The sequence below is a fragment of the Ammospiza nelsoni genome, chromosome 5 (assembly GCF_027579445.1).
Source record: "Ammospiza nelsoni isolate bAmmNel1 chromosome 5, bAmmNel1.pri, whole genome shotgun sequence".
Taxonomy (NCBI): Eukaryota; Metazoa; Chordata; class Aves; order Passeriformes; family Passerellidae; genus Ammospiza; species Ammospiza nelsoni.
The window spans coordinates 14,287,265-14,301,467 of record NC_080637.1 but is presented as its reverse complement, the minus strand read 5'-3'; the positions used below and the strand labels follow the sequence as shown (position 1 = coordinate 14,301,467).

General features: G+C 43.9%; 1 protein-coding gene across 1 annotated transcript; it reads left to right on the top strand.

The window, feature by feature from the left end:
• The first annotated feature begins 4,913 nt into the window (after positions 1-4,913).
• CCDC71L (coiled-coil domain containing 71 like) lies at positions 4,914-6,636 on the top strand. The gene has a single exon (XM_059472508.1). It carries the CDS (start codon positions 5,033-5,035, stop codon positions 5,870-5,872), a length of 840 nt encoding a protein of 279 aa, XP_059328491.1. The 5' UTR covers positions 4,914-5,032; the 3' UTR covers positions 5,873-6,636.
• The last annotated feature ends 7,567 nt before the right edge of the window (positions 6,637-14,203 follow it).

Below are 14,203 nucleotides of genomic sequence, written 5' to 3'. Positions count from 1 at the left end.
TTGAGACAAGGGAATGAAATTCACAATTGTTTTAACGGTGATGATACTTTAAATAGAGTGCCTCGGGAAACAATGTCATCAATACTACAAAATGACATGATCTGTGATGTGTGAGAATCATGTTCTTGAGCAACATATTTCTTATGCTGGAATTCAAGACTGAGGAAGGTTAGGGAAAGAATGTGAGAATGATGCAAACACTGATAGTTGCTTCCACAGTTACATTGTTCCTTCCTTCCTTTCCTAGCCTTTGGCTTAGAGCCTTTCTGAGCCCACGGTTTTCATGTACAAGAGCTATTGAAGGATATTTTCTTACAATCATGTCTAATACTTTTGAATAGTGTGCTCTTTAACGGCTGCAAAGGTACTGGGGTATATTTTTCCATTTTGGGATCCACAACTTTGCTGAAAAATGAGCTCTGCAAACTAATTATGAACCACCACCCCCCCCCCCCCCAAAAAAAAACCCAAACAAACAAACAAAAGAACCAAAAAACAAAACCAACTCATGACTTTTTGGTCATTTAAAGTTTTCTGCTTTATAGCTTCATGTGCTTCCCTGTCATTCTTGGATTATGAAAACTAAGACATCATCATTTCTTATCTGCTTTCTTTGTCCTATCACAATTTTATAAACCTTTATTATATTCTTCTTCAGCCATCTGTTTTTTCAAGCTGAAGAGTCTTAGCCTATTTAATCTCTTTTCATAGAGAAGCTGTTCCATATTTCTGCTCATGCTGGTTGCCCTTCTTTGTATCATTGCTATTTCCTTTTAGAGATGGTAAGACTAGAAATGCAGAGTATTCAAGATTTGTGGAGGCACAATGGACTTGCATTCGGCAGAATACTGTCTTCTGGGTTTTTTTTCTATCCCTTTCATAGTGATTCCTAACACCCTTTCCCTTTTTGTTTCTGCAGCTGTGATTTCTACAGACAGTGATTTCACCATTCTTTTTTCTCCCCTACCACTGATTGAGAAATAATTATTGTAAATTTTTTGCTTTTGTCTCTCTTTGAAAGTATTTTCAGAAATTTTACCAATACTTTTCTGGGCATTTCTCAGACCTAGGAACTTGATGACTATTGGGTAGCATGTGAAGTTTAGTTGTGAATGGAATGTGGAGTCATTCTTGCATCGCCACGCAAACTTTCCTGAAAATATGCTAAAGGCATTTGGGAACCAAATTAACTGAAGCAGGATGCCAGTTAATGCAACCTCTCAAGAGCTAAAGTAAAGATGCTAGGAAAGAGTATTTCTCTTTGAAGACATTGGACACTAAGACTGCTCTTGCTAACCTGGGTAGACGAGCTTTAGTATGTTGAAGGAAAAGTCCTGTCAGCAGAAGTGATGTGACTTAATATCCAGGATTTAAGGGCTCACCAGCAAGACTCGAAACTGTGTGATCATTTGTACAGATAAGATTGTTAGCGTTTAAAATAATTAGCAGTCACCAGTGGGGTTTTTTGGTACCAGGCAAGCAACGTTAAACAAAATAAAGTGTCTCTATTGTGCAGCAATTAGTGTACCACTTTCTCAACTGGTACTCTGTTCTTCCTTCTTGAGAATCCAATACAGAAAAGAAATTCTAACTAATAATTGGAAACAAAGAATACAAGGTTTTTTTACTCTACTCTGTTCCAATGTGGACATTTCCTCTATTTTTAGAATGATGATTGTTAGAAGATGTGCAGAAAATTGAGTCTATACATCTTCGTCAAGCCATTTTGATTTGCTTCTTCATTTTATTCATCTATTAAGGAAAGGCAATATTTACTCACATAACTCAAGAGTACCGTGAGTGATAATTAATGCTTACAAGAAGTAGTACAATTGAAGAGCTATGCACTTCCAAAGGATTATTAATTTTATTATTATTGTTATTACTGTACTGAGCTACTGATAAAGATAGCTAAAAGATAGGCAATTACCATGGATTTTCTTGAGATTACTTTGTAGGGTATTAAAAGAAGAGTGTTACACTGCAGAAAACTCATAATGAAGTTGTAAAAGTGAGATTACATCCCGTGCCTTAAAAGGGTATTGTCCACCCATTAGGCTACAAAGTAAAAATAATGAAGAAATACAACATGATAAAATGTGCTGATCTTTCTTCTCACTTGCAGTTGTAGTGACTAATTTACTGCTTGCTTGAGAAGCTCCCCCCCCCCCACCTCAATGATTTTTGAGTCACATGCCAGAAATGTTTGTAATTTTGGGAAAATGTTATGGTCAGCGGGCAACTGGGTTTCTGCAGATTAACGAGGGCCCATTTGTCAGCTGAGCTGCTGAATTATAGCTGTCTCCACCAGGAATGTGAGCCCAGGGCAGCTTCTGTGGTCCAGCAGGTGATGAGCCTCCCCTAAGCCATGGTGACCCGACAGCCAGAGTGCCACCAACAGCAGCACAGCTGGGTCAGGAGATACCTGCCCCTGGTGCTGCCAGCTCCAGGCTCCTGTCCTCTGCTTTATAGGACACCTCCTTCAGTTAAATCAGTCTGGCTACAGGACTGCATGCTAAAGTACACAGTGAAATGGACCCCATTAAAAACAGCTCTAACGCCATCACTTTGGGAAAGGTTTCTTTTTAAAAGTGGGTCATTTAGAAAGCTGGTTTAGAATATGGCTGTACCTCGAGACTCCCCCCATGAAGATTTAAAATAGCTTTGTTAATATCCACTATAAATGGCTATTTGGATTAATATTCTTGAGTTTCCCACGAACACAAGATGAATTATCCTGTGAAGAAAATTAATTCATTTCCACTGGCAGTAAGGAATAATTTCTTATGCAGAATTTCTGCCTCCTACTTGACTGGATTTCTAGACATTGCAATTTAGGTTCTTGATGAGTTGAGAATAAAAGATTTCCCTATTCTAATCGGAAAGATTAATTACAGAACAAAGACTGTCTATGAAGAAAAATGTTATTCCTCTTCCTTTACCCATGCTGAGAGAAAGTAATTAGTTAGGGGTCTAATCAAACTCCAAATAGGATTTGTACAGTAAGTTAAACCACCTCTGCCCTTGCTGGCACCTTGCTGTTCTGGGTGCTGGAAAGAGCTCTGGTATAATTGCAGCAGTCCAGGAACATAACAAGACACTCTACCTGTGACAGCAATCTGAAGTATTGGAAAGCATGACCCAGAGGGACATGGAACTTCACAACAGCTGACAAAATTGTGCTGCAAAAGCTGCAAGTGTGGCAGTGCCATGCAGGTCATGCCTTGCTGTGGACTCAGCAGGGTGGTGACTCTCACAACAGGCTCAACCAACCCAAGTTTTACCTGGTTCATTTGGGATATGCTTTGTTGGGATATGAAGCCAATCCCAATGATGCAGTAAGTGTCTCAGTGTTGACAGAAAGCAGCTTGGGAGAAAGGATCTGGGGTCTTGGTGGATACAAGGCTAAACAAGAGCCAGCAACATGCCCTTGCCACAAGGAAGGTGAATATTACCCTGGGCTGCACTAGGCAAAGTGTTGCCTGCAGCTTGAGAGAGAGATCCTCCCACTTTATTCAGTGTTGGTGAGGCCACACCTGGAGCACTTTCCAGTTCTGGGTTCCTCAGTACAAGAGAGACATGGATACACTGGAGAGAGTCCAACAAAGGGCTGTAAGGATTCAGAGGCTGGAGCACCTCTGCTGTAAGGAAAGGCTGAGTGAGCTGGGACTGTTCACCTGGAGAAGAGAAGGATCAGGGGGATCTCATCAGATTATACAGATACCTGAAGGGAGGATGCAGAGAGGATGGAGCTGGGCTCTTCTCAGCAGTGTCAGTGACAGAGTCAGAGGCAATGGGCACAAACTGAAACACAGGAGGCTCCCTCCAAATACCAGGAAACACTTTTTCACTCTGAAGGTAACTGAGCACTGGCACAGGCTGCCCAGAGATGTTGGAAGCATCCATAAAGATCATCGAGTCCAGCTTGCTCCTCACAGGAATAACTAGAACTAAACCATATAATAGTGTCATTGAGATGCTCATTGAACTCTGGCAGGGTTTGTGCTGTGACCACTGCAGTGGGGAGCCTGTTCAGTGACTGACCACCCTCTCAGAGAACTTTTTCCTGGTATCAAATCTGAGCTTCCCCTTACACAGCTTCATTCTGATTTGTCACGTCCTATCAGTGATCAGCTGAGAGAGGAGCCTCCATCCTTGGAGATATTCAAAATCCATCCACTGGGTAACCTGATTTAGGTGGCTATGAGCACAGAGGTTGGACCAGATACCTCCAGAGGCTCCTTCTAACTCCAACTGTTCTGCAATTCCGTGACTTATGATGTTCTTGGCTGATCAACCTACAGGTTCACGCTAAAAAACTCCTCTGCAACAGGACGGATGTATTTAATGTAAAGCACTTCACTGTATCATGTCTGCTGGCCCATTTTTGTTATTTGACTCAGTTCTCTCATGGCTACTCCTTTGGGGAGTTTGCCCATCGAAGTGTCCAACCAAACCCTTACTCCAAGACATTTCACACCACAAGCCCCTTTGTCCACCGCCCTGTGATGATCCTCACCTCTCAGCGAGGCGCGACGCGGACACGCTCCCACCCCGCCATGCGGGGCCTGAGGGAAGGGGCCCCCTCTGCAAGCGCGGGGATCGCGGCTCGGTGCCGCGCCGGGGGCCGGGCTGCCGGACCCCACCGGACCCCGCTCCGGGGGCAGGGGGGCTCCGGGGACAGGGGGGCTCTGTGGAGAGGGGGCACCGGGGGCAGGGGGGCTCTGTGGAGAAGGGGCACCGGGGACAGGGGGCTCCGGTCCCGGCCCTCACGGCCACCGCCCCCGGCGGGGCGGGGCCGGGCTCGCCCGACGCGTTTCGAACGGACCAACGGGCGGCGCGGGGGGGGCGGGAGCGCGCAGGCCCCGCCCGGGACTTTAAAGCGCCATTTTGTTCTGGGCGCAGGACATCGATCGCTGCTCACACCCGGCGGGCGCCCCGGCGGCGGCCGGAGCCTGCCTTCGGTGCTGCCTCCGCTCTGCCTTCGCTCTGCCTTCTCGGCGTCTGTCCGCCACCCCGTCCCGCTGCCTCCATGACCCGCAGTAGGAAGCAGGCGGCGCTGGAGAGAGGAGCCGGGAAGATGAACACAGAGGCGGGGAGCGCCGCGGCGACGGCCGCGGGAGCCCGGGCGGCGACGCCGGCAAGGGCAGCCGGCGGCGAACCGGCGGCCGCCGCCTGGGGGCTGGAGGGGGAGGCGGAGAAAGTTGTGTACTCGCGCTCGCAGGTCTCCTTCGCCGGCACCAAGGCGCTGGGCGACGCCCTCAGGCTCTTCATGCCCAAGTCCACGGAGTTCATGAGCTCCGACTCGGAGCTGTGGAACTTCCTCTGCAGCCTCAAGCACGAGTTCTCCCCGGTCATCCTCCGCAGCAAGGACGTCTACGGATACTCCTCCTGCCGCGCCGTCGTCCCTGACCCGCCGCCGCCCTCGGAGCGGCCCCGCCGCCGCGCCGGCAAGCGGCGCCTCCCGGCCGCCGACGCCAAGCGCCGGGCCGGGGCGGCGGGCGGCAGCGCCAAGCGGCGGCGGCGGCGGCGGCGCCGCAGGAGGGAGCGGGGTAGGCAGCGGCCCGCGGCCGGTGGCCCCCGCGGCCAGGAGGAGGCGGTGGCGGAGGCGCCTGAGCCGCCGGGCCAGCAGGCGGACAGCGAGCAGGGCAGCCCGGCGGCGGCCGCCTGGGAGCCGTTCGACGGCAAGTCGCTGGAGGAGATCTGGAAGGCGGCCACCCCTCGCCTCACCACGTTCCCCACCATCCGTGTGCGGGGCAGCATGTGGAGCCGGCGGAGCCTGGCGGCGGCGCGGCGGCGGGCGCAGCGGATCCTCGGCGTGGACCTGTCCCCCGTGGTGCGGGTGCGCCGCTTCCCCGTGGCACCGTCCTGAGCCCGCGGGGGCTCCGCTCCCCGCGCCTCACCTTGGCCGCGGTGCGGACAAAGAGACCGGTATCAGTCACCTGTTTACATTGCTTTTGTCTGGATCGTGTTCTGCTGCTGCACTTTATGGGCCGCTCGGGCGGCGCCGGGCCCCCCGCCGCACGGGGGGCGGCCTGCCGGGCCCCGGCCTCGCCCCGGGCTGGGGCCGCCTGACAGGTATCACGCGTGGGGACCAAGTTCCACTTCCACTTTTTTTTCTCTCCCATTGGGCTACCTCACTGGTCCAGAAGTCCACCCAAGAAGTTATTTTCCAAAGGAACTTACTTTCATGCTTGTATAATAAAGCACCATCTAATTCTTGCTATTTTTTTTTTCCTTTTCCCCCTTCCCCTTTTCCGATGGATTATGTATGCTTTGTGGTGTTGCACTATTATGTGCTCAGGGTATTTTGAATCCCAAGCATTCCCAAGTTTCAGTTTACTCTGATAAAGGATGCGTAAAGAATGGAGGTTCAGGACTTGTGGCTGTTCCTGATGGTGCAAAAACTTTTTAAATTTTAATTTCATGAGTTTAGTGATATATAAAGATGTATCGCGCAGTATAATTGTTACACTTTTGTATCTAAAATCATTTTTAAAGTTTTCTAGTTGAACTAAGTATTTGTTTCTATGGAGCACCTAAAGATAGAATCATCCTGATATTTTATAACCCTGTTTGCTTTAGGGAAGCTCATTTGGTCAACCTAAGTGAACTTAATAAAAGTCAAAGAACAAATGGTGTTTCAGTTCAATGAAACTGCGCAGGGATGGGTTCCTGGTGAAGTACAGCACTGCTGAGGCACTCTGTGTCAGTGAGCTCTGGCTTTGAGAGGAATGTAACTGCTTATCAAAGCAATATCTTGGTGTCTGGAGGTGAGCTATGATCCAGCATTGGTACTGACAGCCATAAGTGAGAAGCTTGCATGACACAAATGTGTCACTGAAGTGCCTCTCTCTGCAGAAAGAGTAAGACTCAATATCTGGTCGCTCGATAACAAACTAACACTCGTCCTGTGGTTGTGAGATGGTTAATGATGGGTAATGGTGTTTAATGTAATTACTTGCACATAATTATTTTTATAAACCTTTCTTGGGTTCCACAGTAGACTGATGAAAAATTCATTATGTAGCTTGGTTATTTTGACTGAAAAATAACATGTAGTCATTCTATATGATAGGCAGTCTCTCTTTAAGCCGATTTATTAAAGGTTTTTTTAGCTCTTAGGCTTTGCAGTTGGTGTGTGAGAAGCAAAGGTGTGTGTGTGAGGGAGAAAGTGGTTGATTATTCTCTTTTTACATTAATTTTTTTATACTTGCAAGAGGGTTAAGAAATGCTGGATAATGCACAGCTTATGTTCCAACTATCCTGGCAGATGGGACTAACCAGTTTTCATGGTGGAATGAACAACCTCACAACTTGCTTATTGAACAATTGGTGATTTAAAATTTCTGATGTCTCTTGACTCCTCGTTGCCTGCCTTCAACAAAGGCACTAAGACATCTTGATGATGTAGGGGCTGCTTGTAAAAACTTGCCAGTGTTAACGTAAAGCAGACAGCTTCTTCTGAAAACCTGTATATTTTGTTGGTTTTTTTCTTACGTAGTGAAACTGCAAGCTCCTTATTCTTCCAAACTAATGCTTAATCTGTTCTACATCCATTTGGCTTTTGAAATTGTTTACATAACGTTAGACTGTCTGCCGATGGCTGCAGTAGTGCCACGTTGCATTTCAGAAGTGAATTAAATGAAAGTTCAAGGGTGCATGTTGTTGTGCTGTTCCTCTGGGTATAATACCTGCCTAACTGTAAAAGCAAAATTGGGTTGATTTAAAACCCAGTAAGGCAGGCTGCAGTTACCAGGTGCTGAGGCTCCAGGTATTTCAATTTTGAAATTCTACTGCAGATACACAAGAGTATCATTACTGGTTCTTAAAGTGTCTAGGTGATTTCAGTGCTCCTGTCAGGTTGAGGTTTCTTTAGTATTATTTTCAACTCTGTAGAAAGATGATAAAATTAAGTATCTGGCTTGTGCAGATTCTTAACTCCTAATCAGATGCAGGACAGGCTAGGTCAGATTTCAAGGGTGAGAGTTAAGGCTGCCAGAGGTATGATGTGGGAGATACTGTATTGAATTTGTGCTGCATTGTTTGGAGGCATATCCTGAAATGTTCTATGTAAGAACAAAATATAGTGAAGTAGCTTACAACTCTGTTGAGTGACTCTTGCTCTGAGGGCTCTATGAGTAAGATTTGCTGATTTTTCTCTGGGTTGTGCTTGGACTTCTTGGTTTAGAAGTGGAAGCTTTATTGGGGGTATAGTGTGTTTTGCTGATACCCAGTTAACATGTTGGGTTGAAGTCTCATTTATGTCCGAACTCCTCTGACAGCTGCATTTACAGATTATTATCTGAGCTATTTCAGTCTGTGAAGTCAGTTAAGAATGGGACATCTTTAGCTGGGTTTTGTGGCAATGCAATGAGCTGAAATAGCTCAGCAAAGGTTCTGACTACAGGATGGGGTGTGAAAGCCAGCAGGTCACAGGGAAACCAGACCAGCTTATTTCATGATCGTATTCATGGCAGTTTGTGGCAATCCAGGACAGAATTGTCTGTGGTCCAGTTTCCCCCATCTTTTTTCCTCTCAAAGGTGCTATTCCCACCTACCTCTCTGTGTTCATCTGAGGAAACTAAGCAAACAGAAAGCTTTGGTTTTAGCTTTGGCTTCTGTTCAGCCTTCTTGCCGTAGACCAGATCTGGGGGAGGTTGGGAAGGGGTGTGTGCTTTTGCCACAATATTGAGTTAGATAATTATAACATGGTGGCAGTAGAGTTTTTTATGAAAAGGGATGATACTATTTTTGTACTCTACATATATGTGTGATGTTGGAGTCAGTGTAATGGATTCGACAAACCTCTGGTCTGACTCCATGTGGCTGTTCCTGCACCCACTCTGAGCAGTGTGAGATGCTTGATTTAACTCAGTGGTTTCAACATCCTGTCACATGGACCTAGTTCTGAGACTGACAAAATTCTTGCCCAGAATAAATCCAGTGTACAATGCCCGTTCTACTTTAGTCAGCATGGATAGTCTCATATTAAACAGGAATTTTGTGGTGGCCTCTGTTGCTGGTTCCCTCTCTTATGAGCTCCCTTTATAGAATATGAGCTATTTTTTTTTACTAGATCTGAATTTTCAACCAGTCACTCAAAGGTTACTGAACTTCAAAATGTCACAGAGCCAAAAAGAGTTGGACGATGGCTCTGGATGTCATTTGAGGCGACCATTGGTCCAGCATGTTGCCTGGTGTAGTCTTTACATTCAAGAGGCAGTCCTTTCCTCTGAGTCATTGCACAAATACATTGTTCAGGACTAAGCTAATAAAAGGAGAATGCAGTGCAAGACTCTATTGTTACATAAAAGTTTTTGCATCAAAGGATCAAAGTGTACAACTGGTCCCTGAAACCCTCTGTTACTGGTCTTTAAACAACAAAAAGTCTTAATATGCCCAAACCCTGTGCAGAGCATCATTGCAATTGTAGAAGGCAGTTCTAGTACTTGGATTTTGCCTTGGAGGGGTAGGGAATATTGTGTGTACCTGTATTTCCTTGCCTATCAGAAGCAAAAGGCAGAGTGAATCTGGTTTAAAGATTTCAGCATTGATCCCAAATAATTGTTCACTTACTGCTTCTTCAGCAAGGTGGAGTCCTGGGCTCTTTATACTGTTTAAAATAGTTGACTTGTGGTAATATATGTTGGCTCAATGCTGTACTTCAAGTCCAAAATTTGCATGCCTATGAAGCCAGTAATACAAAAAATGTCTCTATTTCCTTTTGGCCCAATGGACCAACACCCAAATTTTGATTTGTATGTATGAGTGAAACCAGTGATTTGGGGTTGAACAGAAGCTTTTGTTTGATTTGACATGCTCAGGTTTTGCTTATGTCTATAAACACAGGAAATCTGGAAGCAAAGGACTAGATTGACAAGAGTGAATGGAAATGCCTCATGGAAATGAGGCAATTCAAAAAGAGAAAGAAGATAGATCCTAGAAATCCTGGACTTCAAAGACACAAATTTCAGTGCCCCCTTTGTTACACTTTTAAGGGTGAACTTTGAAGTTCTGTGTTGTGGAGAACCATGCTATAACAGTTTGAACCACTTAACTCTGTACAATAAATACTCCCTAAGTGAGAAAAGATTACTGAATATGATAGTTTTAGGGAACACCTTGCTGCTTTATTCACTATTTATTTTAGTTGAGCATAACTGCCTTAACCAAAAAGACTGAGGCAAACCCATCCCAGAGTATTCTGTGGTAGGGAGTCTGCTCAGGTGGTGATTGCAAATGTGGGAGTGCTCCTGAAGGTTTATTCCTAAACTATAATGAGGCATCCAGTATATGTGGTGGTAGGACTATGTAGGAGCATTTTGGAACACATCCCTAATCAAGGCAAAGCTATTTTTTCATACTGTAAAAATAAAGCACATATTAGATTAGATATCTAATCAGTGTTAATACGTAAATAACTTCATAAACTTACAAAAAATTTCTTGCCAGTATTTAAAAAAATGTTTTCCAGAGTTGATTCCAAGAATAGAGTCTTATTTATCCATTTATTTACTGTAAAACTCCTCACGAAACTGCCTAGTAATAGTACTCAACATTATAGGAGATGGAAGAAGTGGGCCTTCATTCATTCATTTTTACTCAAACATGTGTGCAGCCAAACAGAAAAGTCTGTGGTTCCCTGCACTTTCTGCTGGGCTTTGAGAAAGCTTCCACTTTGGTTTTCTTTCAGCCTCCTTATTTGAGACTATAGAAGATTAGCATTGATAGTGTCAAAGGAGAGCCCAGTCTCTTGAACTGCTCTCATTGTTCTGGGTTTCTTGTGTTTGAGTCTGTGTGATCCAAGATGCCTTTTCAAAATATTTTTGAGAAAGAAGTCTCTTTCCATCTCCCCATGAATTCCTAAAAATTCTAAAATGAAGATACTATGTTATTATTATTTTTTTCTTTTCCAGTTGAGTGGTTGAAATAACAACCATCCACTTTATACATCCCAGAACTGTTAAAGTAGTTTATAGCTGAACTTATCCCATGTCTCTGTAAGGTAAATGGTGAAAAAAGAACATATCTTTCTGAATTGACTATGCATGTCCAATTATGTAGGAAGCTGGCTCCATAAAATTTCCCCCTCTAAGGGTAAGTGTCTACTCAGCTGAAGGGAATTTGTGCACAGTTTGGGACCAGCAATGCAAGTTTTCTTGAAATAGGGCAGAAAGTGTGGGTTAGGGCATGGTCCCCTATCCTGTCCTGTCCTTACCCTTTGTTCTTCCCAAGCTCTGGTTTAAGGTTCCAAATAGCAATGATTTCCTAAGTATAACTATATAATTATGAATAGCAAAGGCTAAATTTTACAGATAGTATATAGAATTATGGAAGCTTGTAATTAATAATAGTGTATGTATGTATTCATGCATACATGCACTCAGCCCCCAAAGCAGTTCTCCTAAAGAGGCTTCTGTTGTAGGTTTTATCTGTCCAATGCCATTGGAACATATATTCTAAAAATGCCCCATATATGTTCTAAAAATGCCCCATATTTTCATGGGTCAAGAAAACTGTCCCAAGGCCATAGAAATCCCTCCTGGAATTTACATTTTGTGCTTCCTAATGACTAACCCATCCAGAAATGCATTTCCAACAAGGTTTCTATAGACTTCTGCCTCATGGTAAGTGCACTAATACTGAAAAGTTGTGGTATAATCTCCACTTAGCACTTGTGATCTTGGGAGGTTGTGAGGGGAATTCAACTCTTCCAGAGGAATGGGTATCCGATTTTTCTTTTACTTTTCATGGTGACAGTTTGAGGGAGGAAGCAACCAGAGGCAGAAAATCTTAAACCCAATCTTTTTTCTTAGGAGAAATACTGAAGTGCAGTTCCTGCTGCTGTTGAGTGGCCTTCAGCAGGAAGGGTCACACAGTGCAGTCACAAAATGCTTTCCAGTTAAGTACTTTTCCCAGGAAAAAACCCAGAGCACCTTATCCTGTGAACAGACAGAAACAGTGCAGTGCTGATTCTGAGTGGGCTTTAATGTGGTTGTAAATGTCAGGTGTGGTTTTTCATAGAAATTCTCAGTACTTTGTAGCTTATGCTATACTAAAGGAGTAGTCAGATTTTCTTTTCATTCCTAGATCTTTCAAGAAATTCAAGGTTTAAATCTTTTAAGAGCTGCCCAGCCTATTTTTTTCCCCCAAGATATATCAGTTGCTCAGGAAGTTGTGCCTGTGGAACACAAAATAACTCAGGTTGGAAGGGATTTACAGAGGTTAACCTTGTCAAACAACGTCCTCTACAAGCAAGAACAGATAAAAGATGTTTTGAAAAGCAGTCCTTTAAAGGCATCCTAACTACTCATAAAAGAGAAGGAATAGGGAGAGAATTAATTAGAAACAATACAGGGACAAATTTTCCTGTATTGAAATGTATCCCAGGGTCCTGAGGGAACTGGCTGATGGCATTGCCAAGCCACTCTGTCATATTTGAAAAGTCATGGCAATCAGGCCAGTCTTGGAGATTGGAAAAAAGGAAACATCACTCCTATTTTTAAAAAAGGGAGAAAGGAAGAGCCAGGAAAGTGCAGACTGGTGAGTCTTTTCTCTGTGCCTGGGAAGAGCCTGGAGCAGGTCCTCATGGAAGCAATGTTGATGTGCACGTGTGACGGAGGGGGGATCTGAGGCATCACCAAGGGCAGGTCATGCCTGACCAGTCTGGTGACTGCAATGGTCAAGGGAAGACCAACCAATGCCATCTACCTGGAATTCTGTAATGCTTCCAACACAGTCCCACACAACATCCTTATCTCTTAATTGGAGAGATGATTTTGAAGGGGTGGACTGATTGGTGAATAAGGAATTGGCCAGACAGATGCAGCCAGAGAGCTGTGGTCAATGACAGGTTGGAAGGGGCTTTGAGCAGCCTGGTCTAGTGAAGGCTATCCCTGTCCATGGCAGGGGGATTGGAACTAGATGACCTTTAAGGTCCATTCCAACCCGAGCAATTCTATAACTCTATGAAATCCACAATGAAAAAAAAGATGGTGCTAATCTTTGATTAGATTGATTATGGTGCTAATCTTTGATACAGATTGTAAAATCTGTACATTGTGACCATAATGTCATTTGGAGCTTTTTATCCTCTCATCTTGTATGATAAAATTAATGATGCTGAACAGAAACATCCCAATACTTATTTCTGGACAAGTGGAAAGAGGTAGAGGAGAAAGTGGAGAACATTTTTGTCATTTTTTTTTTAATTGTTCCATCTGCTTTACTACTACCTTTGTTTTATGATCCAGCCTTTCACTGCAGCTCCATGTAATTTGACAGAATTCCTGAGTGCAATGAGTTGTGCCACAGAGAATATACCCTAGGTGCTCTTAAAACATATTAAGTATTTGAATACTGACTAGATACATCAAATATGCTCATTTATTAGCGATAAATAATGATCTTCTGTGCAACAAATGTGCATAAATTACTTCCATCTGCACATAAATTTCACCTCATTGTCCAGTATCTAATGGAAACCTTTCTATCACACCAGGTGTCTTAATAATTTCCTGGTGGTTTTGTACCCTTCTGATTTGGCTTGACACTGATATCATTGTCTGTTAACTAATGTCCAGCTTCCTCTTCCATATTTTCACTGTATGTAAAAATCCCTTTCCTATTAAGAAAAAAAAAAATCATAATTTCCAGGATCATTGACTGCTTGAAACAATTTGAATAAAACAAAACCTCCTGGAATTTGGAGAGCTGCCTGAAATGATCTTGAAAAATAAGTTTGTCTTAATGAAAAATGTCCCATTAAAAGAAAAGCACAAAGCAGCCTGTTGGTTTTGCATGACTTATTTTGTTGACATTTTTATAAAACCATCTTTTATTTTTGCAAACAGTCTTTCATTAAACAAAATGTTTAAAAGCTTCCATTCCAGAAAAGAAAATGGAGGTGAATGCCACTTAGACTTTTTTGTTCATTATTTGAGTAACTTGTTTTTTTTAAAATGCAGAACAATATATCAACGGAGCACTGGAAATAATTTATTTTTAATTATTATCTCCATGGTTTTCTTGCTAGTAGTGTCTAGTGCAGGGCTGTGTAAGTACCTCCCTAAAGGGATCATGAAAAGTGAACAGGTCAGCTGGGCAGGAGGGTCCTTGTGTTGGGCACAACTCTGGCACACAGGGTAGGATTTTAGGATTGCTGTGTCCTCCCTGCTGATGCTTAGCCTTGTCCCTCTCT

Bases quoted from the DNA above. Each gene is read 5' to 3' on its own strand.
- CCDC71L (XM_059472508.1), top strand. From the start codon at position 5,033: ATGACCCGCAGTAGGAAGCAGGCGGCGCTGGAGAGAGGAGCCGGGAAG.